Source organism: Sinocyclocheilus grahami, unplaced genomic scaffold (assembly GCF_001515645.1).
Source record: "Sinocyclocheilus grahami isolate Dianchi unplaced genomic scaffold, SAMN03320097.WGS_v1.1 scaffold760.1, whole genome shotgun sequence".
NCBI classification, from domain to species: domain Eukaryota; kingdom Metazoa; phylum Chordata; class Actinopteri; order Cypriniformes; family Cyprinidae; genus Sinocyclocheilus; species Sinocyclocheilus grahami.
This window is the reverse complement of record NW_015505939.1, coordinates 418,565-438,047: the sequence shown is the minus strand read 5'-3', so window position 1 is coordinate 438,047 and position 19,483 is coordinate 418,565. Positions and strand designations below refer to the sequence as shown.

Genomic DNA, 19,483 nt, shown 5'->3' with positions numbered 1-19,483 from the left:
GGGCAATGATGAATTATGTAATATTCTAAAATAATTAAAGCGACACACTAGCTTTGATTATTGATGAAAAAAAGTTTAAAATATGGTTTAGTTTATTTTTTCCTTCCGGCGACCCACTCACTGAAAGAAGGTTTCTGAGCAGACTGTGGAATATCAGTCAGTCAAGCAAAACGCTCGAAACCATAGCAACGCCTCAGATTGACAGATATGTAAAAATAAACAGCACTTTTCCAACTTTTGAGCGATTAATTACTGTCTTGTACACATTGTGATGTTAATTATAATTACACATCATAAGAGAAGTGCAGGAAAATGGTGTCCACACTCCATGTATTAAATGAATGTGATTCCATTGGATTTCACGAGAAGACGACAGTGTTCACATATGAACGGCTGTACAGAAGAGAAGAATGAGCATCACTGGCACTCACATCTCACTCCCTCATCTGTCGACCTTCCAGCTCGGATCTGGAGGTGATCGTGAGGATGTAGTGCTGGATCAGCAGCGGATCACTCTCTGTCCTCTCCTCCAGCACTTTGGCCAGTGGTGGACATGCGTCTACGTCTCCTCACGGGAACTGCAGGAACGGGCAATATTTGAGAGGTGCTACGGCGGCCGCTCACTCTGTCGCTGTTAGCTGTTGACCAAAACAAGTTACAGTTATATACAGTTACAGTTATATAATGGGCTTAACGTGCAGACTCTCAGCTTTAATTTGAGGGTATTCTCATCACAATTGGAGGAAAGGTTAAGGAATTACAGCTCTTTAATATGTACCTCCCCCCTTTTTTAAAGGACCATAAGTATTTGGACAATTAACTCAAAAGCTGTTTCATGGACAGGTGTGGGCTATTCCTTCATTATTTCTGCATGAGTTAAGCAGGTAAAAGGTCTGGAGTTGATTCTAAGTGTGCCATTTGTATTTGGAAGCTGCTGCTGTGAACAACTATATATATATATATATATATTTACTTCTGAAGAATTTTCTTAGTCCGTGTTTGAAAGGAGTCATATGATGCGATTTCAATTTTTCTCAAGTTAAATTTTTTCAATTCGTTCTCAAGCCCGCGAGTTGATTCTAACTGTGCCATTTGTATTTGGAAGCTGCTGCTGTGAACAACTATATATATATTTACTTCTGAAGAATTTTGTTAGTCTGTGTTTGAAAGGGGTCATATGATGCGATTTCAATTTTTCTCAAGTTAAATTTTTTCAATTCGTTCTCAAGCCCGTCCACCTCCGCTCACTCAAGGCCGCCATGTGTGACGCTGTTTCATTGTGAAAGCGAAACTACTTTGTTTGGTCTTCCAAAAGAGGACACGACTAGAAATCAGTGGTTAAGTTGTATTTACAACACTGTTCCAGAACACTTCAACCCAAATATTCAGATGTGTGCAGCACATTTTATGGAGGACTGTGTCCTGATCCTGGGAGAGTAGACTACAATGCCGGCTGTTCTGACTCACAGACTGTAAGTACGTTTTTTATATTTAAAGGATTTGTCACTGATGATTCAAACGCGAGTTTTGAGCAGTATAGAGTAGCACTTGTTGTTTGTCATTTCTCCGATCACAAATGCAGACATAGTTTTATGTTACGCTCCGGCCGGACAGGGCATCATCACAGTATGGTGAGGGGCGTAACATTTCCGTTACACGCTTGAGGTATTCAGCCAATCATAACGCACTGGATAGCTGGCCAATCACAGCACACCTCGCTTTTCAGACCGATGAGCTTTGTAAAAATCGACACGTTTCAGAAAGGCGGGGCATAGAGGAGAAACAATAATGTACAGTATGTGAAAAATAATGTGTTTTTTAACCTTAAACCGCATAAACACATTTCATTACACCAAATACACAAAATAATGTTCTTTTACCAGCATCATATGATCCCTTTAATTTCTGCATGCAGTAAAGCTAAATGTGTGTTCACTACACTAATACTCTGGTGTCAAGCAATCACTGGATAGCTGGCCAATCACAGCACACCTCGCTTTTCAGACCGATGAGCTTTGTAAAAATCGACGTGTTTCAGAAAGGCGGGGCATAGAGGAGAAACAATAATGTACAGTATGTGGAAAATAATGTGTTTTTTAACCTTAAACCGCATAAACACATTTCATTACACCAAATACACAACATAATGTTTTTTTTACCAGCATCATATGACCCCTTTAATTTCTGCATGCAGTAAAGCTATATGTGTGTTCACTACACTCATACTCTGGTGTCAAGCAAAAAGTTCTAGTGTTATTTGTTTTTCATTTAGACCAAAAATGCACATTAAATGGCAGGGTCTTTTATTTTATTTTTTCACAGTACAATGGTTTAATTATACCACAGAGATTAGTTAAATTACACTTTAGGTAAATGTTACAACTGTGCATCCTTGATTTTCTGACAGTCTGATGGCTGAAAGATGAGGTGATACTGCTGTGAACATGAAAATTATGAGTTTGCTTCTCCTTCAGTCCAATGGATATTACATGTGCTTTTGGTGTATAGAATTATTATTCGATATTCAAAGACTATAAGAACACATAGGTTACATGACTATGACGATATAAATAGTTTCCCTATTTTTAATAATGGAATAAAATAATATACAGTCGTCGTGTTACAATATTTTTTATTGCTTACCTGTAGATGCGGAAGGGTCTTCTGTCATCTTTAGTGAACAAAACGTTAATAAATCACACTCTTTACATGAAACATGTAGAGGATTTGGTCAAATGATGAAATGAAGAGAACAGCAGCTGCAGCGTTTAGATTTACTTTCATGCCCTTCCTGGAGCTAGTACACCTCTTCTTCCTGTTGTACCTGTTAGCAGCGGTGGAATGGGACAATATGATTTTTTGACAAAATGACAAAATGAATGGGCAAATGGATTACCATTTGTATTTAGTTTTACTACAAATTCCATGGTTAAACTATGGTTAGTGTAGCAAAACCATGGTTAATTTGTGGTTACCATGGTTTAACAATAGTAATCATTGTCTTTTGATTTATGGTAAAATCATCATTAATTTCCATAAGGGTTGTGTTGTTGTCTGCCCTAGCTCCCTCTAAACCTATTATAAAATGATGTGATTATGTGTCTGCTAAATTACTACTGTAGCATTACAATAGATAATAATGATGTCCTTTAGTATACAGTATTTTGAGTGATGAGTAATGGGCTGCTGCTGCTGAACTAAGTAAACAAAGACAAAACTGCAATAGCCTATTTATGGTTGAAACTGACCTGCACTTGAAATACTGAACAGTAGCTTTGTTTCTCTGCTCCACCTGTGCGCTTCCACTCCAATCTCAATCTCTCGCATTGATTAGCTAGATCGAAACCACTTGGCAGAGGCACGGGGTGCTTCTCAAACAGAAGGCTGCATCCTACCGAGGCTGCGTGCTTCCTAGCTCAGTCCTTCAGAGGCTTGTAGGCTAGAGTCCTCCTCGCCATTAAACGCTAGAATGAGACAGTCTAGTAAGTGCACGTGGCTACGTCACATATGTTACTGCACGAAAATACTAATAAAACTTAGTTTTGGAAAAATACTTTGTATTACAAATCATTCTATTAATGCAATACAATGAATCACAGCCGTCTAGTCTCCCGGTGGCTTAAATTATTTGCAGTTTAGCGTTTAGTGAGTAATTTACACCAAAACTAAAGATCGCATCTATCCTTTCATGTCCGAAAACATTATTTTTGTCTTACATTGCATAATAAATTCAGACAAGCTCAGTACTGACTCGTTTTTCGTCAGTTTATTTTCATGAAATGGAATGGGTACAAAGGATTGTGGGTGATTGAAGGTCGCGGAGGATACATCCCACGCATCCTTCAAATTCAGCTGAATGAAGGACCTGAAACGAAGGCTGTCTTCCAAGGATCCTTGCGATTGAGACGGCCTTCAGCGACGTTTGATGACGTGGCAGCCGAGATATGCAGCCTTCCGTTTGAGAAACACCCCTCAATTCTCTAATTGCTCCGTGAGGAGGCTTCCTGAGGAGTCATGAGTGAGGATACACAGCTATATCCTTTGCCCAAGTCATTGTTGGTGAAAAAACGGATGCACATATAAATTATCCTACCCCTTCACACAGATTTATATTTTATCTTTGCAGTTTAAGTATACCATACCTGTCATATGTTTCAACAGAGCATCTTGCTTTATTAATATTTATTATGAATGCCTTAAATAACAAACTTTAACAACATAAGGGCAGATTCCTTGGTGGAGCTAAGACGCGAGGAAAGGTGGTGAGGAAAGGAAACAAGGATGCACAAATAAGAAATGAGAAGCAGCTACCGTCTCCACAATGTCATAGATTACAGCGTTCATCTTATTTAACAGAAACGAATGTCAGCTGGATGTTTACTTTGTTCATTTCCGGTTGAGTGAGCGTTGACGTGTCTGTGTGCTGCTACTCTCCATAGTGTTGTGCATTGTGCGTTTTGACCGCGTCTGTCACTTTGAATTTCATTGGACTGTTTATTGGACTGTGCTTCTCTTGGACTCCCTGCACTGTTTTATGAACATTATGGTGTTGGATTATGCATTCGCTCTCTTCTGGATAAACTTGCTGATTTCATAAGTAATTTATACTGTAATTCTAATTCTATAAGTAATTATAAGTATTATAAGTAATTCTCAGACTACTGTCTACCTGACGACTTTTTCTACAAGAAAAGCATTTGATTAAAAAATTAAATAAGTAAAACCTTGGGAATTAGTTAATTTATTTATTTTTTACACAGCACTTCGCTTTAAAATTCAACATATATATATATGCTGATATGATGAGCTCACGCAGTGATGAATGTCTATTTGTGACGCTCTTGTTCTTGTAAAGTTCATCCTGTGGCTCGTTTTCTGTTCATCTGACGGCAGCGTAAGTCACTGTATCATTATGATCCTGAAAGAACAGCACAGAGTTTCTCCATCAATGCCATTATTACTATTAGCGCATGAGCTTTATTTATCTGACACTCAGATTCAGAACTACATTTCAGCAGGATATAGATGAACAAAGCTTCTCTGAAGCAGTCAGTGATGAAGAACAAGGGAATGAGCTGCTGTCTACTCACACTGAGCGATTTTACTGGCTTTTTACTGGAAGAAGAGACTTCAGAGTAAGTCACATCATCTGTCTGCTCCTAGACATACATGCAAACGTGCAGCGATTCAAGTTTAATACACAGATCAGACATAGCTCTCACTGTAATATGTACAGTAATATGACCACTTTCAGTAAATCACATTATAGAACAGAACTGAATGTCTAATGGTTTGTTTGACTCACATGGTCTCTCGCAGCAGCAGGAGTGGACATGTTGATCGTCTCATACGTCACTTTATCTTCATCCTCATCTTTGACCTTCAGACAACAAACAGTTAAAACTGCACTTTATTGAGCTGTGAAGACAGAAATCAAATATAAATCACTGGCATTACTGAACTCACCGACGATCCGTCAGTCCATCTTTTATTATCTGAAAAAAACTGCCCCATATGAGTATTTATGATGAAACATGCAAAACGCTGAATGTTTACAATGCTAATGATATTCAGATTTCAAGACCATTCAATTGAATGATAGAAATTATTATTCTTTAAACACATTTTGAGATTGACATTACAGGAATAAACTTCTGTTTGAGAATCTCATAGTCACATAATCCACATGCTTGATACATACAATAGCAACGTGATGTGCTTGTTTGCTCTTCATCAAATGCTCTTTATTTAATTTTTAGAAAGGAGGTGTCAGGGGCTGGCGTCTGGTGCTCTCCCTCTCACCACCAGAGGTCACCATCTCCCATCCTCCCGGACTCTTTCTCCGTCACCTTGACACCACACACCTGGGCACCCACTCACACACACACACAGCTGTCGCCCATCCGGGACTCCATCACCTGCACTCCACACACCTGTGCACACACTCACTCTCACACAGCTGTGGCCCGTCATGAGGACTATTTAGGCGCCTTCCCCACGCCACTCGGGGCGGATGGTTAATGTTTGGTTGAGTTATGTCACGAGTTACTGTTTGTTTGTAGTCACGAGGGTTACGAGTGTTTCGAGTGTCTGTTCCGGGACTGATGCAAGCCAGAGGTGGCCGTATTGCATCAGTGCCCATTTGCGTGTTCTTGCCTGTGTCTCAGAGTCTTAGCTCTGTTTATGTTTCTGTTTTTACCTTTGTTTTCCCTGGCAGTGAAATAAACCTGCATTTGGACCCAAAACCCTTGCTCACACGGTGTGATTCCTGACCGCGCCGTGACAGGAGGACATCTGAAAACTCACCAGCTCTTTTTCTCCAGATCAGCCAGAGAACAGCAAGAAGGACAACGGCGAATGCAGCGGCAGACACAGAAATCACTGCGACTGAAGAAGAGATCATCATAGTCAGGGATTGATGACTATTAGAGTCAAAATAAAAGCATCATCAATGGCTTAAAATCAGTAGAACCTTGATCTTTAGAAGTTTCTGATGAAGTTGTAGTTGAGGGATCCTGAGAGTCTGTGATGTGGACTGGAATCACTGCTGTCACTGTTTCAGCTTGAACTGTAAAACATGAATTTATTTTTGGGACACGCTTCAGGAAGAAGTTTGTGGCAAGCATATTTTGTTTGTTTTCTTTATTTTACAAAAGCAGGGCATTTTACTGTTATTTTTGAAGGTACACCAATAAAAATAAACCCTTTGCCATTTTGAATGTCTTGACATCGAAGTCTCTTCATCATTAAACTAAACTAAACATAGAGAAGTGATTCAGTTACTCTGTTTAATTCTGTTCAGTAGCCTGTGCTGGTCTGCGTGAGCATTCGTGCTCTTTTTCCAAACACATATTTTACGCATGTTTAGGATGCTGTTTTAATTTGACATTGGGACACAAGAGAAGTACGAAGCTTCTTTACATCATAAAAAATAGCTTAGAAACCCAATGGTCCACTAGAATAACGACTCAATCATGAAAACGATTCATGCCGAATGATGAGATGTTCGTGAGCAGTTTCAGTTTCGCTTTTACACTAGACAATACAAGTCTAGTGTTGATAATGTTTGTTAATGTTTCGCTTTATTTACCAGTATTTTGCATTATTTCTGAATGTAATAATAAAATGTGACTTATACACCGATGCGACTTCTGTGTGTGTGTTTCTCTCAACAATACAAGTTTGACCTGGTTTGATACTCACAGCCACAGTAACTTTAGCTTGAATCACTGTTATAGCCCCTGCAGTAGAACATGACCATCACAATTTAACTTTGATCATCACATTACATAATAACTTGCTGTCAAGTTTCAGTCTCTTCATTATTCCCAGCAGCAGTTTTTGGACTGTTAAACTCGACTGCAGTTGATTAGTTTGCAGCAGTGCTTTGAGTTTCTTCTGTCAGACTGAAAGAAGCTTTTGTACCTCAGTGTGTTCTTCTTCAGTGATATTAACAGACTTTAGTGTTACTGACATTATGACGGTCTAAAACTGATTAATAAGATCTCTCTCATTCTCACCTGAACTCTTGACAGTGTATGTGACTGAGCTCTTGACTTGATCTCTCTGAGTAACATTGCATCTCCACTCTCTGTTGTGATCTTCATTCAGGAGTGTTGTATTCAGAGTGATGATACAGTGATCTGATGAGGATAATATCTGATATCTGGAGTCTGATCTCATCAGTTTAACACCAGCCTGATTCACCCAGAACAGCTCGATTCTCTCAGAACGGATCCAATCATCACAAGAGCCTTCAGCATATGAGTACAACTGACAGAAGAGAGTCACAGAGCGGCCTGCACTGATCTCAGTCTGTGAGGATGAGGAGGAGGATGAAGAGACTGAAACACAAAATAACACACAAATAACAGACTCTTCTGTCATCATGAGAGATTAAATGAAGAATTTAACTTTTTAAATTGACCACATAATCATAAAAATACCATGAAGAACATGCAGAAAAACATAAGCATCAGGTCCATTCACATATTGTCTGCAGCTATAAATGCCATAATCTTCTGTTGAGATGTTCCTGATGTTCAGAGAGCAGTCAGACCCCAGACTCAGTCTCTCATGACTCTCTGTGTCTTTCTTCTTTATCCCTAAACCAATCAGTTCAACTGCTGCTGAATCTCTGAATCTGTTATAGATCCATGTAGTTGATGTGCAGTCAGGAAGAGCATTATTCCAGGGCAGACGGACATCTTCACCAGAACTGATGAACACATGAGCATCATCCACTCCACCGATACCTGAAACACAAGAACATATGAATGATTATACTATATATTAGTAAATGAAGACATAAAACATACCAGTATAAAAAAAAACTGAAGATTATTTTTTTCCTCAATGAATACAAAAAACACACTCTCCAGAATAAACTATTGTTCTTCATCAGAGAGCTGTTCGAATCACAAACACACTCTCAATATGAAGATAATTCAGCATCAGATGTTTGAGTGTGAAACTGTCTAGTTTTAGTGCGTTCAGGAATAATCCAGTATGTTCTGTGTGAAACACAAGAAGAAACTGATGGTGTTCAAATGAACTCTTTCTCAGACTAATTCCACTGAATGTCTTGTAGAGAAAACACATATTTCTTTACCTGTGAGAAGTGAAGAGAGAAAGATCAGTCCCAGCAGACACAGATGACACTCATCAGACATTTTCTCTTTCTCTCAGTCTTCCTCTTCATTATATGCTCTCAACTCTTTCTTTAAATACTATCAGCTCCTCCTGTGTTTCTTCACTTCCTCTGATCTACAGACTGTGAGTGTTGAAATGTTGCTAAATGATATAGTGTCATACTGGAGAAGTCTTGCTTCACATTTCTCATGTAAATATTGATGAAACTATTTCAAATGAACAGCTGGCATCTATTTTTTTTTTTGTCTTTGTGCAATAAAGTCTAATTTTGACTTCTGGAAGTCATTATTTCTTCTGAGAGCGAACTGAGTTTCTCCACGACAATATCCACTCAAATTCAAGTAGATTTCAGTATATATATTTATTTTCGTGATGCTTAAATGTAAAGTACAGTACACTTATACTGTAATAGGAACAGTCCCTCACTTGTGGTTGATGTTCAGTGGTAACAGTTCCGGCAGTTTTAATCTACAGTCATTCTGTAAACACCTCAACAGGTTAAATCTTCCCTCGAGAGCCGAGCGCTGACTGATGCCGGTGTTGTGTTGAACTCAGTTCCTCCTATGTTTCCTATAAACTGTCTAACTATAACTATAACCACTAACATGCAGAAACACAGGGGAACAGACTTTGACACGACAGCCGTTGTGAAACATGTTCTTCAGCATGAGATCTGCATACTGTAAGCCACACATTTGCTCTGAACACAATCTATAGGCTATTCTTTGCATTACTGTCAGTTTCACTTCTTTCTATGAGTCTGCAGGTCTGAGTCAAGTTTGGTGAAGCATTAAAGCTCTAGGCGGAGTCAATTACTCTCTTGTGATAATAATTAATAGTAACGTTTAATATACACGTAATAAAGAAGAATCAGAGAAACATCAACACATTTAGTATTTCCACTTTTATCCAAAGAGACGGAACTGGCACTGCATTTATTAATGGGGCATACAATATCCATTCAATGTTAAAATGTATGTGAAACATAAGAAATATGTGTTCGACTTGAAGCAGCGCTGCGCAGACCGATCGGTGAATGACATCAAAATACCGCGAGCTCGAACATACCTGATCTGTCAGCATAGACCTATAGCTCACATTAAAGGGGTCACTTACGAGTCTCAGCAGCAAAAAATATGTGCCCAGCAACATATTCCTGCTTCAAATGTTATGCGCAGTTAACAGTGAGTTAAGTGAAGCTTGTTCTTGTACACAGATATGGCCTATTCATATCAGTACAAATTAAATTCATGCATTTATTTGTCATTTAAACTGATGTCATCAGAGAAAAAAAATAGTACACTGAAAATATTTATTATCCTGTTGCCCCCGTTAGTGTAATCAGTGTCGGGGAAAGTTACTTTTAAAAGTAATGCATTACAATATTGCGTTACTCCATAAAAAAGTAACTAATTACGCTACTTAGTTACTTTTTATGGAAAGTAATGCGTTATGTTACTTTTGCATTACTTTTTAAATCTGGACAGGGCTTGCTTGTTTGTTTTTAAAATAAAAAAGTAATATTTTTGGCATATATAAAAGCCTTTTCACACCAAAAGTGAAATGAATAAGCCTCAGGCTGAAGGAAATGTAAATTTACGTCCGTACAGTAGAATGCAGAAGAAGCAATTTCAACACACTTCAGCAATAAAACACACAAATGTTTTTCTAGAGTAATTTTTGCTTCTTAGTACGGTTGAACTGGATCATTGAAGGTCAGAAGCAAAGACATTGGTTAATAGAATGGGATTAAATACATAAAGCATATCTGTGTTGTTTAACATTTAATTATTACAGGTTTTCTATTAGGAACATATTCTGAGTTGCATTATTTTTATTCATTTTGAGGAATGCTGAATCTGTGGGGTTTTTTGTGAGTGAGATGAATTAATGCATATTGATATTTATTTTAGAACTACAGTAACATCTTCTGATGTCTCTCAGCATGGGGACAGGAGAGCTGTCAATCAATAAATTGAAAAAAAAAATAACTTGCGTTACTTATTTAAAAAAGTAACTCAGATATTCTCTTGTAAATTAAAAAGTAATGCGTTACTTTACTAGTTACTTGAAAAAAGTAATCTGATTACGTAACTCGCATTACTTGTAATGAGTTACCCCCAACACTGGTACGCACTATTTAAATTAGCCAGTGTATCTATATGTTTGGTTGACTGTATTTTATTCTGATAATGAACAGGCTGCACCATTTGCAATGCTGTATGTGTGTGCGTGAGGCGCCGGCGCGATCGAACAGCGGAAACAACAAAAAAATACTCTGTCATTTTTGGTCATACAGATCATTCGAAACTGCAATGTGTTTACTTTTATTTCTGTCATCTCGGTTTCCTTTCCGTGGACTTTCGTAGAGCACCGCACCACACAAATAACTTGTGTACCAAACTCAGTAGCATATCTCAGTCTTTTCCTTTCATTTTTTGAATCTGTTATTTAGACTATTTAAGTCAAATATTTCACATATTCATTCATTTTATAGACTATGATTTAATAAAAACAGATTTTGTTATTTTTAGTTAAACTTATTTTTGTTGCTTGTCTGCGCTCGTCTTCTCTGACCCCGCAGCTCTCTCCGGTAGCTCAGTGTTAGTGGCACCAGTCCAGGTGTTTCCAGGTTTTACTCGTGCTATTTCTCCATGTTGAGAGTTTGGTGTCGCACATATTGCACCGGACTATGCATTCTTATCCTTTTCTCAGATTAACTGAAAATATCAGGAGTGTGTCCATCTCACAAATGTAGAATCCGTCTCTGCAGTCATCTCAACCATCTAATTCCAGCAACAGGAAACAGACAAACTATTTTACCCACGGAATTTTTTCTCTGGTGCTGTTTTGCGGTGTTGGTAAATTCACCACTTAATTTTGAGTTAAAATGTTGTTGTAACTTGCGTTACTGATATTGTAACGAGTAATAAGATTACCAAAATTGTATTAGTAATGTGTTATATTACTGCGTTACAGCAAAAAGTAATATACTACTGTAATAGTATTACTTTTGTAATCCGTTTCTCCCAACACTGGTTACTGATATTGTAACGAGTAATAATATTTCCAAAATTTGATTTGTAATACATTATATTACTGCGTTACAGCAAAAAGTAATATACTACTGTAATAGTATTACTTTTGTAATGCGTTACGCCCAACACTGTATATGACATATATCTCGTATATCCATCTGGCATCCTTCTATTCCATACAGTAATCAGCTTCATTTTCGGAAGTGAGTATATGTGTGTAATCAATGCACCACACTGGAAAACCTAAAGGAAATTCTAATTATTAGGTTACTTCCAGAGGTCGCAACAAGATGTTATCAAGTGAACGTCATTTAAAAGTAGTACCGCTCAAATAAAAATGCATGTGGATAAAATAAAATAAATAAAATAAAATCCCAATGTAAATGTAACTCCCCGCAAATGAATGCAGCCTCACCTACAGGATCCCATGTAAAAAGACGTGCCATTTTTGTCACATTTACAGTGTCTGATGAAAAAGTGGTGCGGTGAGAAAAATAATATTGTTTACATTTGCATTAAGATATTTTTTCTTAACCCACTGGCAGATAGTGTTACTTGACTAAATAACAAGACTAAATATCGTATTTTATATGGATTTTAGAAATACCGTTCTAGGGGTTCTCGTGGCACTTCTGAAAAAGTAGCCCATATATGGAAATAGCGCATCCCCAAAACGCTATGTCTTCAGAAGTCATCAAGTCAATCTACGGCTATAATGCTGGAGTGGCTAGCAGTAAATCTGTATCTGAGGGAGCAAACATCCAGCTCTCAATCGAGAGGGAGCTCAACCTACAGCATGTTCCAATGGTGGAACAGCTAGCAGTTATTTAGCTGAGGGAGCAACACACCCAGTTCTCAATTCGAGAAGGGGGCTCGACCTGCAGCATGTTCCAAAGCTGGAACAGCTAGCGCAATAATTTACTTAGCTCGACCTACAGCATGTTTCAATGCTGGAACAGCTAGCAGTAGTTGACCTTGGCTGAGGGAGCACAAACCCAGCTCTCAATGAGAGGGGGCTCGACCTGCAGCATGATTGTAAAATCAGAAGGGTAAGCATACTGCAAGCTAGCCAAACACTCAGCGCATCAGGGGGGCAGAGGAAGGGCCTAATTCACCTGATGCTGCTGGTTCCTGGTGCCCACCTAACCTCGGTCAGGTGGAGAGATGGTGGTTACAGGGGAATTAGGAAGGTGAAGATAAGGTCAGATGTAAGACCCCCGAAGGAAATGAGTAGATACTGAGGTATCACTCTGATCCGGACAGAAGCGCTGACGCCCTGTCTGGATCACATCCCTTAGGTCTTTTACTTACCTCCCTTTGACCCGAGATTATTCCTACCCCTACCCGCGGGCAGAGGAGGAGCGCGAGCCGCGACACTAGCCTTCTGAGCCAGTCTCTGATCCTCAAACCGAGACGGGCTAGGACCCCTGGGTTGTTCGGGCTCAGACCTGGACTTCGTGAAGGCCGCTATCCCGGTCTTTCAGCAGGTCAGCCTGATATGCTTGTAGCATCACCATAGTGTGCAATGAAGCGACAGCCCAACCTGCTGCTGCTGTGTAAGCCCTGGCATCCGAGCGAGATGTCAAGGAGGGGAGTCTTAGAGGACGTCTCACCCATAGAGAGATAGCTGGCCAGCGTCTCTCTATAGGGGCATCTTTTCATAACCGCTTTCGCGCATCGCCTCGATGTTGGCATAACTCGTATGCTGGAATCGATGGATGCGTGAGGAAAAAACGGCCTCTTCCATTCCTTCTCAATCTTTATATGGAAAACAGGACGCAAGGAAGGCTCACCTGAGCTAGAGGGTTATTGCCAGAAAAATAACGTTCATCGAGATACTTCGCGACGTCACTTTCTTCAACCGCTTCACGGCAAGTAAAGCCTCGCCGTGGCGCGATCCATAATTTCTAAAAGCTCATCATACGCAGGGCAGGAGGATTTGGGAAGGCTCAGCCTCAGCATCTTTGCCCTCCTCAGACATTTCCTGCTTTTGCTTGGGCTGATCCCAGCAGAGCACTGGCCCCTGAATCAGACAATGTTAATGAAATAACATCATCCTCCAGCGGCTCACTCTCGTGCACAGCCGACAATCGCGAAAGGGAAACCCCCCCTTCAAACTCATCGGCCAGATCCACCTGCGATCCCCACGAGCTCATTCCCTTCCGTGCCTCAGCAGAGGCGGGTCCTGAATCGCGGATAGCAGATGGCTGCCCCTCTTTCCTTGAAAAGAGAGACAAACGAGAGCGGAGCTTTTCCCTTGGAAAAAAACGCTCGCAGTGCATGCCGATCACCCCAACAAACAACGCATAGATCGTGTGTCAACACAACAACGTCAACACGGATGCACACGTCCTTAAACGCTTTGCTAGTGCTCGCCATAATGAGATAAATAGAGATCGCTCTTACCACAGAAATGCACGCTTAAAAACAAAACAGTCAATGAAGATAAAGAAGAGAATGATGTGTGCTCCCGGTGCCTATTTATACTATAGTCGCACCGGTAGTGACGTCATGGCTGTCGCCGGCCAACGAGTTGGTGCTTTTTCAATGTATGCTTCAGACACGGGTCACGACGAGGCGTTCCCCATAGCAACCCCTAGAGGACGCAGTTTGAAGTTCCCATGAAAGGGAACTTATGTGGTAGGCCTGTGGTTAGAAGCATAGTTTCTTGTTAGGAAATATTATTACATTACATGCAACCTGTTGTTTATACATTACTGTGTTTTTTTTAGACCGTAAAAGCAGCCTCTGTAAAGATGCTGTATAATTAAATGTTAAATGAATCCATTATTAAAATCAAGTAATTAGTAGCAAGCTATATTCATATGAATTATTTTAAACATGCTAACAGGACTGTTATCAGTAGTGTAATTGATCTGGTTCTGACAAGTTAAAGGGGTCATATGATAATTTTTCCTTTCTCTTTGGAGTGTTACAAGCTCTTGGTGCATAAAGAAGATCTGTAAATTTGCAAAGACTAAAGTCTCAAATCCAAAGAGATATTTTTTATAAAAGTTAAGAGTCAGCCACGCCTGCCTAAAACGGCTCGTTCTAACACGCCCCAACATACCTACGTCGCTCTGTGGGAAGATTTGCATAACGCCGTCCAAATGTTCATGCAAAGAAAGAAGGCGAAACTTTTATTCTCGCTGTAGTATTGTTGTTTCCGCTGCAATGTCGTAAAGACACTGTGAGCTGATCCGTGCTGGTCGCTGAGGAAATACGACAACTTTGCGCTGTGGATCGCCGGATCGGCTTTCACCGTGGAGGAAGCGGAGTCCAGCCCGGAGTCGTCACATGTCCTTCCGGACGCTCCTTCGTCGAAATCGCCGGCCGCGCCATTCTCAAGCCCACGCCTCTGCTCACTCTAACCCTCCCGCCGTTCCTCACTTTATCCCCCGGCCTCTGCTTACTGTAGGCCACGGTGTGTGACGCTGTTTCGTTGTGAACGTGAAACTACTTTGTTTGGCCTTCCAAAAATGGACACGACTAGAAATCAGTGGTTAAGTTGTATTTACAACACTGTTCCAGAACACTTCACCCCAAATATTCGGATGTGTGCAGTGCATTTTATGGAGGACTGTTTCCTGGAAGAGTAGACTACAATGCCGGCTGTTCTGACTCAAAGACTGTAAGTACATCTTTTATATTTAAAGAGTTTTTATATTTGATATATTTAAAGTGAGTTTTTTAAGCAGTGTAGAGTAGTGCTTGTTGTTTGTCATTTCTCCGATCACAAATGCAGACATGGTTTTATGTTTATGCGGCGCGATGCAACGCAACACGTAAAAAGACAGTATAAGTCATTATAATCCATAATTATGTCCCCACTGGATGCAACGAATGCCTCGTTTATAATGGGTTTTCATGTTTTTGAATCATCGCTCCGGCCTGACAGGGCATCATCACAATATGGCAAGGGGCGTAACATTTCCGTCTCACGCTTGAGTTATTCGGCCAATCACAACGCACTGGATAGCTGGCCAATCACAGAACCTCACTTTTTTTTCGATGAGCTTTTTAAAAATCGACGTGTTTCAGAAAGGCGGGGCATAGAGGAGAAACAATAATGTACAGTATGTGGAAAATAATGTGTTTTTTAAACCTTAAACCACATAAACACATTTCATTACACCAAATACTATTCTTTTTAACAGCATCATATGACCCCTTTAATAAAAGAGTTGATATATCACGTGAAACATCAAACTAGCATTTCCACTCATGGAAACAGATAAATTACGAGGTGCAGAGAAACAGATCATGTATAGTTGCAAAGACTAAAGTCTCAAATCTAAAGAGATATTCTTTATAAAAGTTAAGAGTTAACCACGCCTACCTAAAACTGCTCGATCTAACACGCCCCAACATATCTACGTCACTATGTGGGAAGATTTGCATAATGCCGCCCAAATGTTCATGCAAAGAAAGAAGGCATAACTTTTATACTCGCTGTAGTATTGTTGTTGCCGCCGCCGCCATGTCGTGAAGGTGCTGTGTGTTTCATTGTGAAAGAGAAACTACTTTGTTTTGGCCTTCCAAAAGAGGACGATATCTGCTTCTTCATGCCTAGAGCTGATCCGTGCTGGTCGCTGAGGAAATACATCAACTTCACACTGTGGATCGCCGGATTGGCTTTCACCGTGGACGAAGCGGAGTCCAGCCTGGGGTCGTCACATGTGGTTGACGCAAGCCTACCGGATGCTCCTTCGTCGAATCTGCCAGCCGCGCCATTCTCAAGCCCTCCGCTCACTCTAGGCCGCGGCTCACTCTAGGCCTCCCGCCTCCACTCACTCAAGGCAGCGGTGTGTAATGCTGTTTCGTTGTGAAAGCGAAACTACTTTGTTTGGCCTTCCAAAAGAGGACACGACTAGAAATCAGTGGTTAAGTTGTATTTACAACACTGTTCCAGAACAGTTTAACCCAAATATTCAGATGTGTGCAGCACATTTTATGGAGGACTGTTTCCTGATCCTGGTAGAGTAGACTACAATGCCGGCTGTTCTGACTCACAGACTCAGTACAGCACACAAAGATAGTATAAGTCATTATAATCCGTAATTATGTCACCACTGGATGCAACAAATGCCTTGTTTATAATGAGTTTTCATGTTTTTGTCTCGTCGCTCTGGCCGGACAGGGCATCACAATATGGTAGGGGCGTAACATTTCCATCACACGCTTGAGGTATTCAGCCAATCACAACGCACAGGATAGCTGGCCAATCACAGCACACCTCGCTTTTCAGAACGATGAGCTTTGTAAAAATCTACGCGTTTCAGAAAGGCGGGGTATAGAGGAGAAACAATAATGTACAGTATGTGGAAAATAATGTGTTTTTTGAACCTTAAACCGCATAAACACATTTCATTACACCAAATACACAAAATAATGTTCTTTTTAGCAACATCATATGACCCCTTTAAACGGTTGATTCATTCAGAAACAAAACACCGTCATGTTGCTCAGAGACGCAAAACAGTGCTGTGGATTTGTTTTGAGTTATTTTTGTTGTCGAAATGCAAAAACAGGCAATATGGTGTCTAAAACTTAAGTCTCTTAATTAACTTTTTGTTTATTGAACTGTATTTTAATATCACAATTTTAATATCACATTTGAAATCATGTTGATTTTTGGAGAAAATAAATGACATTTATATATAAATGATATTTATATAATCTATATTAAATTATATAAATGTATACATTTTCTGCTCCCATATCTTGAATTTTGTGATCATTCGAAATGTATTTTAATAAACTGAATCATACAGTGAAAGAACGCACTGTAAATGCGCACACACACTAGTCTAACCTACTACACTTCATCACGCACTGTTTCGCTGGCATTTTCAAAGGCACATAAAATATAATACTGTGGCTTGGTTGGCATGATACACAGTCTAATGGTCTAATGAAATCCAATGTTAAACATATTTTACTGTACCCATTTTAGGGCCCTTATATTACCTATTTGAGCCAATGCAGATGAAGGAAGTTATCTCAGGACGAGACCGCCCTGATTGTAAAGCAAAACGTGACTGTTATCTGATTGGCTTGAGTAGATGGTGAGTGGAGTCCACGTATTTGTGGATTGTCAGCACGTCTTGACACAAGAAATGTTTCACAATTCACAAATGCACAGGACGCGATTCACAAATGCGTGCAGCTATCAACAAATGCACAGCACCGCAATTCACATATAAATGCCAGGCAAAGTTGTGGTTGTGACATAAGTATATATTTGTGAATATGTTTTTTTATTTGCAAATCTCATTCTATTTATTTGTCAATATGTTTAATTTTTGTTAATCTCTTTACATTTATTTATGGATCGTAATCTGTTTATTTGGAATTAAGCAACAATTTTATCTCCATATGATATTAAGGAAGTCTTCAACATCTGCCTTGATCAGCTTTCAGCCTGTGGGAGATAGAGAAGCTGGGGAATCTTGGCTTCTGGGACTTCATCTACCACGTCTACCATAATGGGGAGCTGGAACCCCCACCCCAAGCGAAGTCTCACTCCACTGACTGTCCCCCCTTTCCACCTGCGGTCAGTGGAAGCCCCAACCCTCCGATGACCTGTAAACGGAGAAGAAGGAGGAAGAATGGGCCTGCTGCAGCACCCCCAGAGGCGGCCGACGATGCTGCAGCTGCACCCCCAGCGTTGCCTGATGAGGCTGCAGTGCCCCAGAGGCTGTAATGCCACCCCCTCGCTCTCGTCGGAGGAGGAGGAAGAGGAAGGCTTCCTCCGCCCTTCAAGGCCTGGAGGCCATCCCAGAGCCATCCTTGCTTCCTGCCCTGCCGGCACCACCCAAGCTCCTTGCCCTGATGCCGGCTCCGCCCAAGCGCCTTGCTCTGCCGGCTCCCTCCTTGCTACGGGCTCCATCCTTCCTGCCTGCCAAGCTTCCGTCTCCGCCCTGGCCGCCTGATGGGGTTCCTGTTAAGCCGGAGCCTCCCTGGTCTGTCCCTCCGGCCCCGCCCTGGTGGTCTGCCAGGGTTCCAGTTAAACCAGAGCCTCCCTGGTCCCTCCCTCCGTCTCCACCCTGGCCTCCGGCCGGGACTAATGGACTGCCTGAGCCTCCTGGCTCAACCCTCCCGCCCCTCCCTGGTCCCTTTAATGACTGTCTGGGCATTCCTGTTGGCTGGCTTGGCTCCCCCCCCTCCCCTCTTTGTTGTCTGTTGTTTTGTGTTGGTATTGTGTTTTCATATTTGTTCTGGTGTTGTGCTGTCATGTTCCTGTCTTGTTTTTAGGTGTTCCTCATTAGGGATGCCAGGTGGTGTCCCTTTTGAGGGGGCGTAGTGTCAGGGTTCTGTCACTTCAGTCTAGTGTTATTCATGGTTTTGTGACAGAGCACAAATGACACTCCCGTCATGTCATTGTTTCTCATCTGCGTGTCCTGTTTCAAGTTGGAGCGTGGTGTTCGGATCCCGGCACTCATGTCTTGTTGAGTTTCGGTTTCGTGTCGGGGTCCGGACACATCTTCTGTCTTGTTGTGGGAGCGTGCGGTCTCGAGTTCATTCGGCTGTGCACTCTTCTGTCCATGTGTGTTGTGTTTTGTATAGCACGCGGTTTGTGTTCGGCCGCGTGCTTTTCTTGTTGTCTTGTGTTGATGTATTGTTGTTGCACGCAGCTCGTGTTATCGGCTGCATGCTTTCATGTCCTGTTTTGTCTTGTGCTGTGTAGCACGTAGCTTGGTTTTTGCTGGCTGCATGCTGTCTTGACTTGTGTCAACACGCTGCTTATGAGTATTCTCATTAGCTGTGTTCGTGTCTTGTTTTGTTCAAGC

The 19,483-nt window shown here is 40.9% G+C and overlaps 2 protein-coding genes and 1 long non-coding RNA gene across 3 annotated transcripts in view; 1 reads left to right on the top strand and 2 right to left on the bottom strand.

Annotated features, from left to right (window-relative positions):
* Positions 1-414, top strand: part of LOC107561198 (uncharacterized) — a 36,929-nt gene extending 36,515 nt beyond the window's left edge. The window contains exon 5 of the mRNA XM_016245574.1: positions 299-414. Coding sequence (XP_016101060.1) covers positions 299-414 — 116 coding nt within the window. The remainder of the gene's footprint in view (positions 1-298) is intronic.
* A 4,387-nt stretch (positions 415-4,801) lies between these two features.
* On the bottom strand, positions 4,802-5,381 carry LOC107561222 (uncharacterized). The gene is made up of 3 exons (XR_001605824.1): positions 5,306-5,381; positions 5,091-5,159; positions 4,802-4,918 (listed from the first exon to the last, which is right to left on the bottom strand). It is a non-coding gene; the product is annotated as an uncharacterized lncRNA (long non-coding RNA).
* A 40-nt stretch (positions 5,382-5,421) lies between these two features.
* On the bottom strand, positions 5,422-8,672 carry LOC107561216 (uncharacterized). The gene is made up of 6 exons (XM_016245604.1): positions 8,612-8,672; positions 7,947-8,255; positions 7,521-7,844; positions 6,473-6,568; positions 6,307-6,387; positions 5,422-5,495 (listed from the first exon to the last, which is right to left on the bottom strand). The coding sequence occupies exons 1-6, from the start codon at positions 8,670-8,672 to the stop codon at positions 5,434-5,436; spliced, it is 933 nt and encodes a 310-aa protein (XP_016101090.1). The 3' UTR covers positions 5,422-5,433.
* Positions 8,673-19,483: the final 10,811 nt, after the last annotated feature.

Coding starts and splice junctions, on each gene's coding strand:
- LOC107561216 (XM_016245604.1), bottom strand. CDS start 8,672: ATGTCTGATGAGTGTCATCTGTGTCTGCTGGGACTGATCTTTCTCTCT. Junction 8,256..8,611: donor TCTCTCTTCACTTCTCACAG/GTAAAGAAATAT, acceptor CTTGTGTTTCAG/GTATCGGTGGAGTGGATGAT. Junction 6,569..7,520: donor ATACACTGTCAAGAGTTCAG/GTGAGAATGAGA, acceptor CATGTTTTACAG/TTCAAGCTGAAACAGTGACA.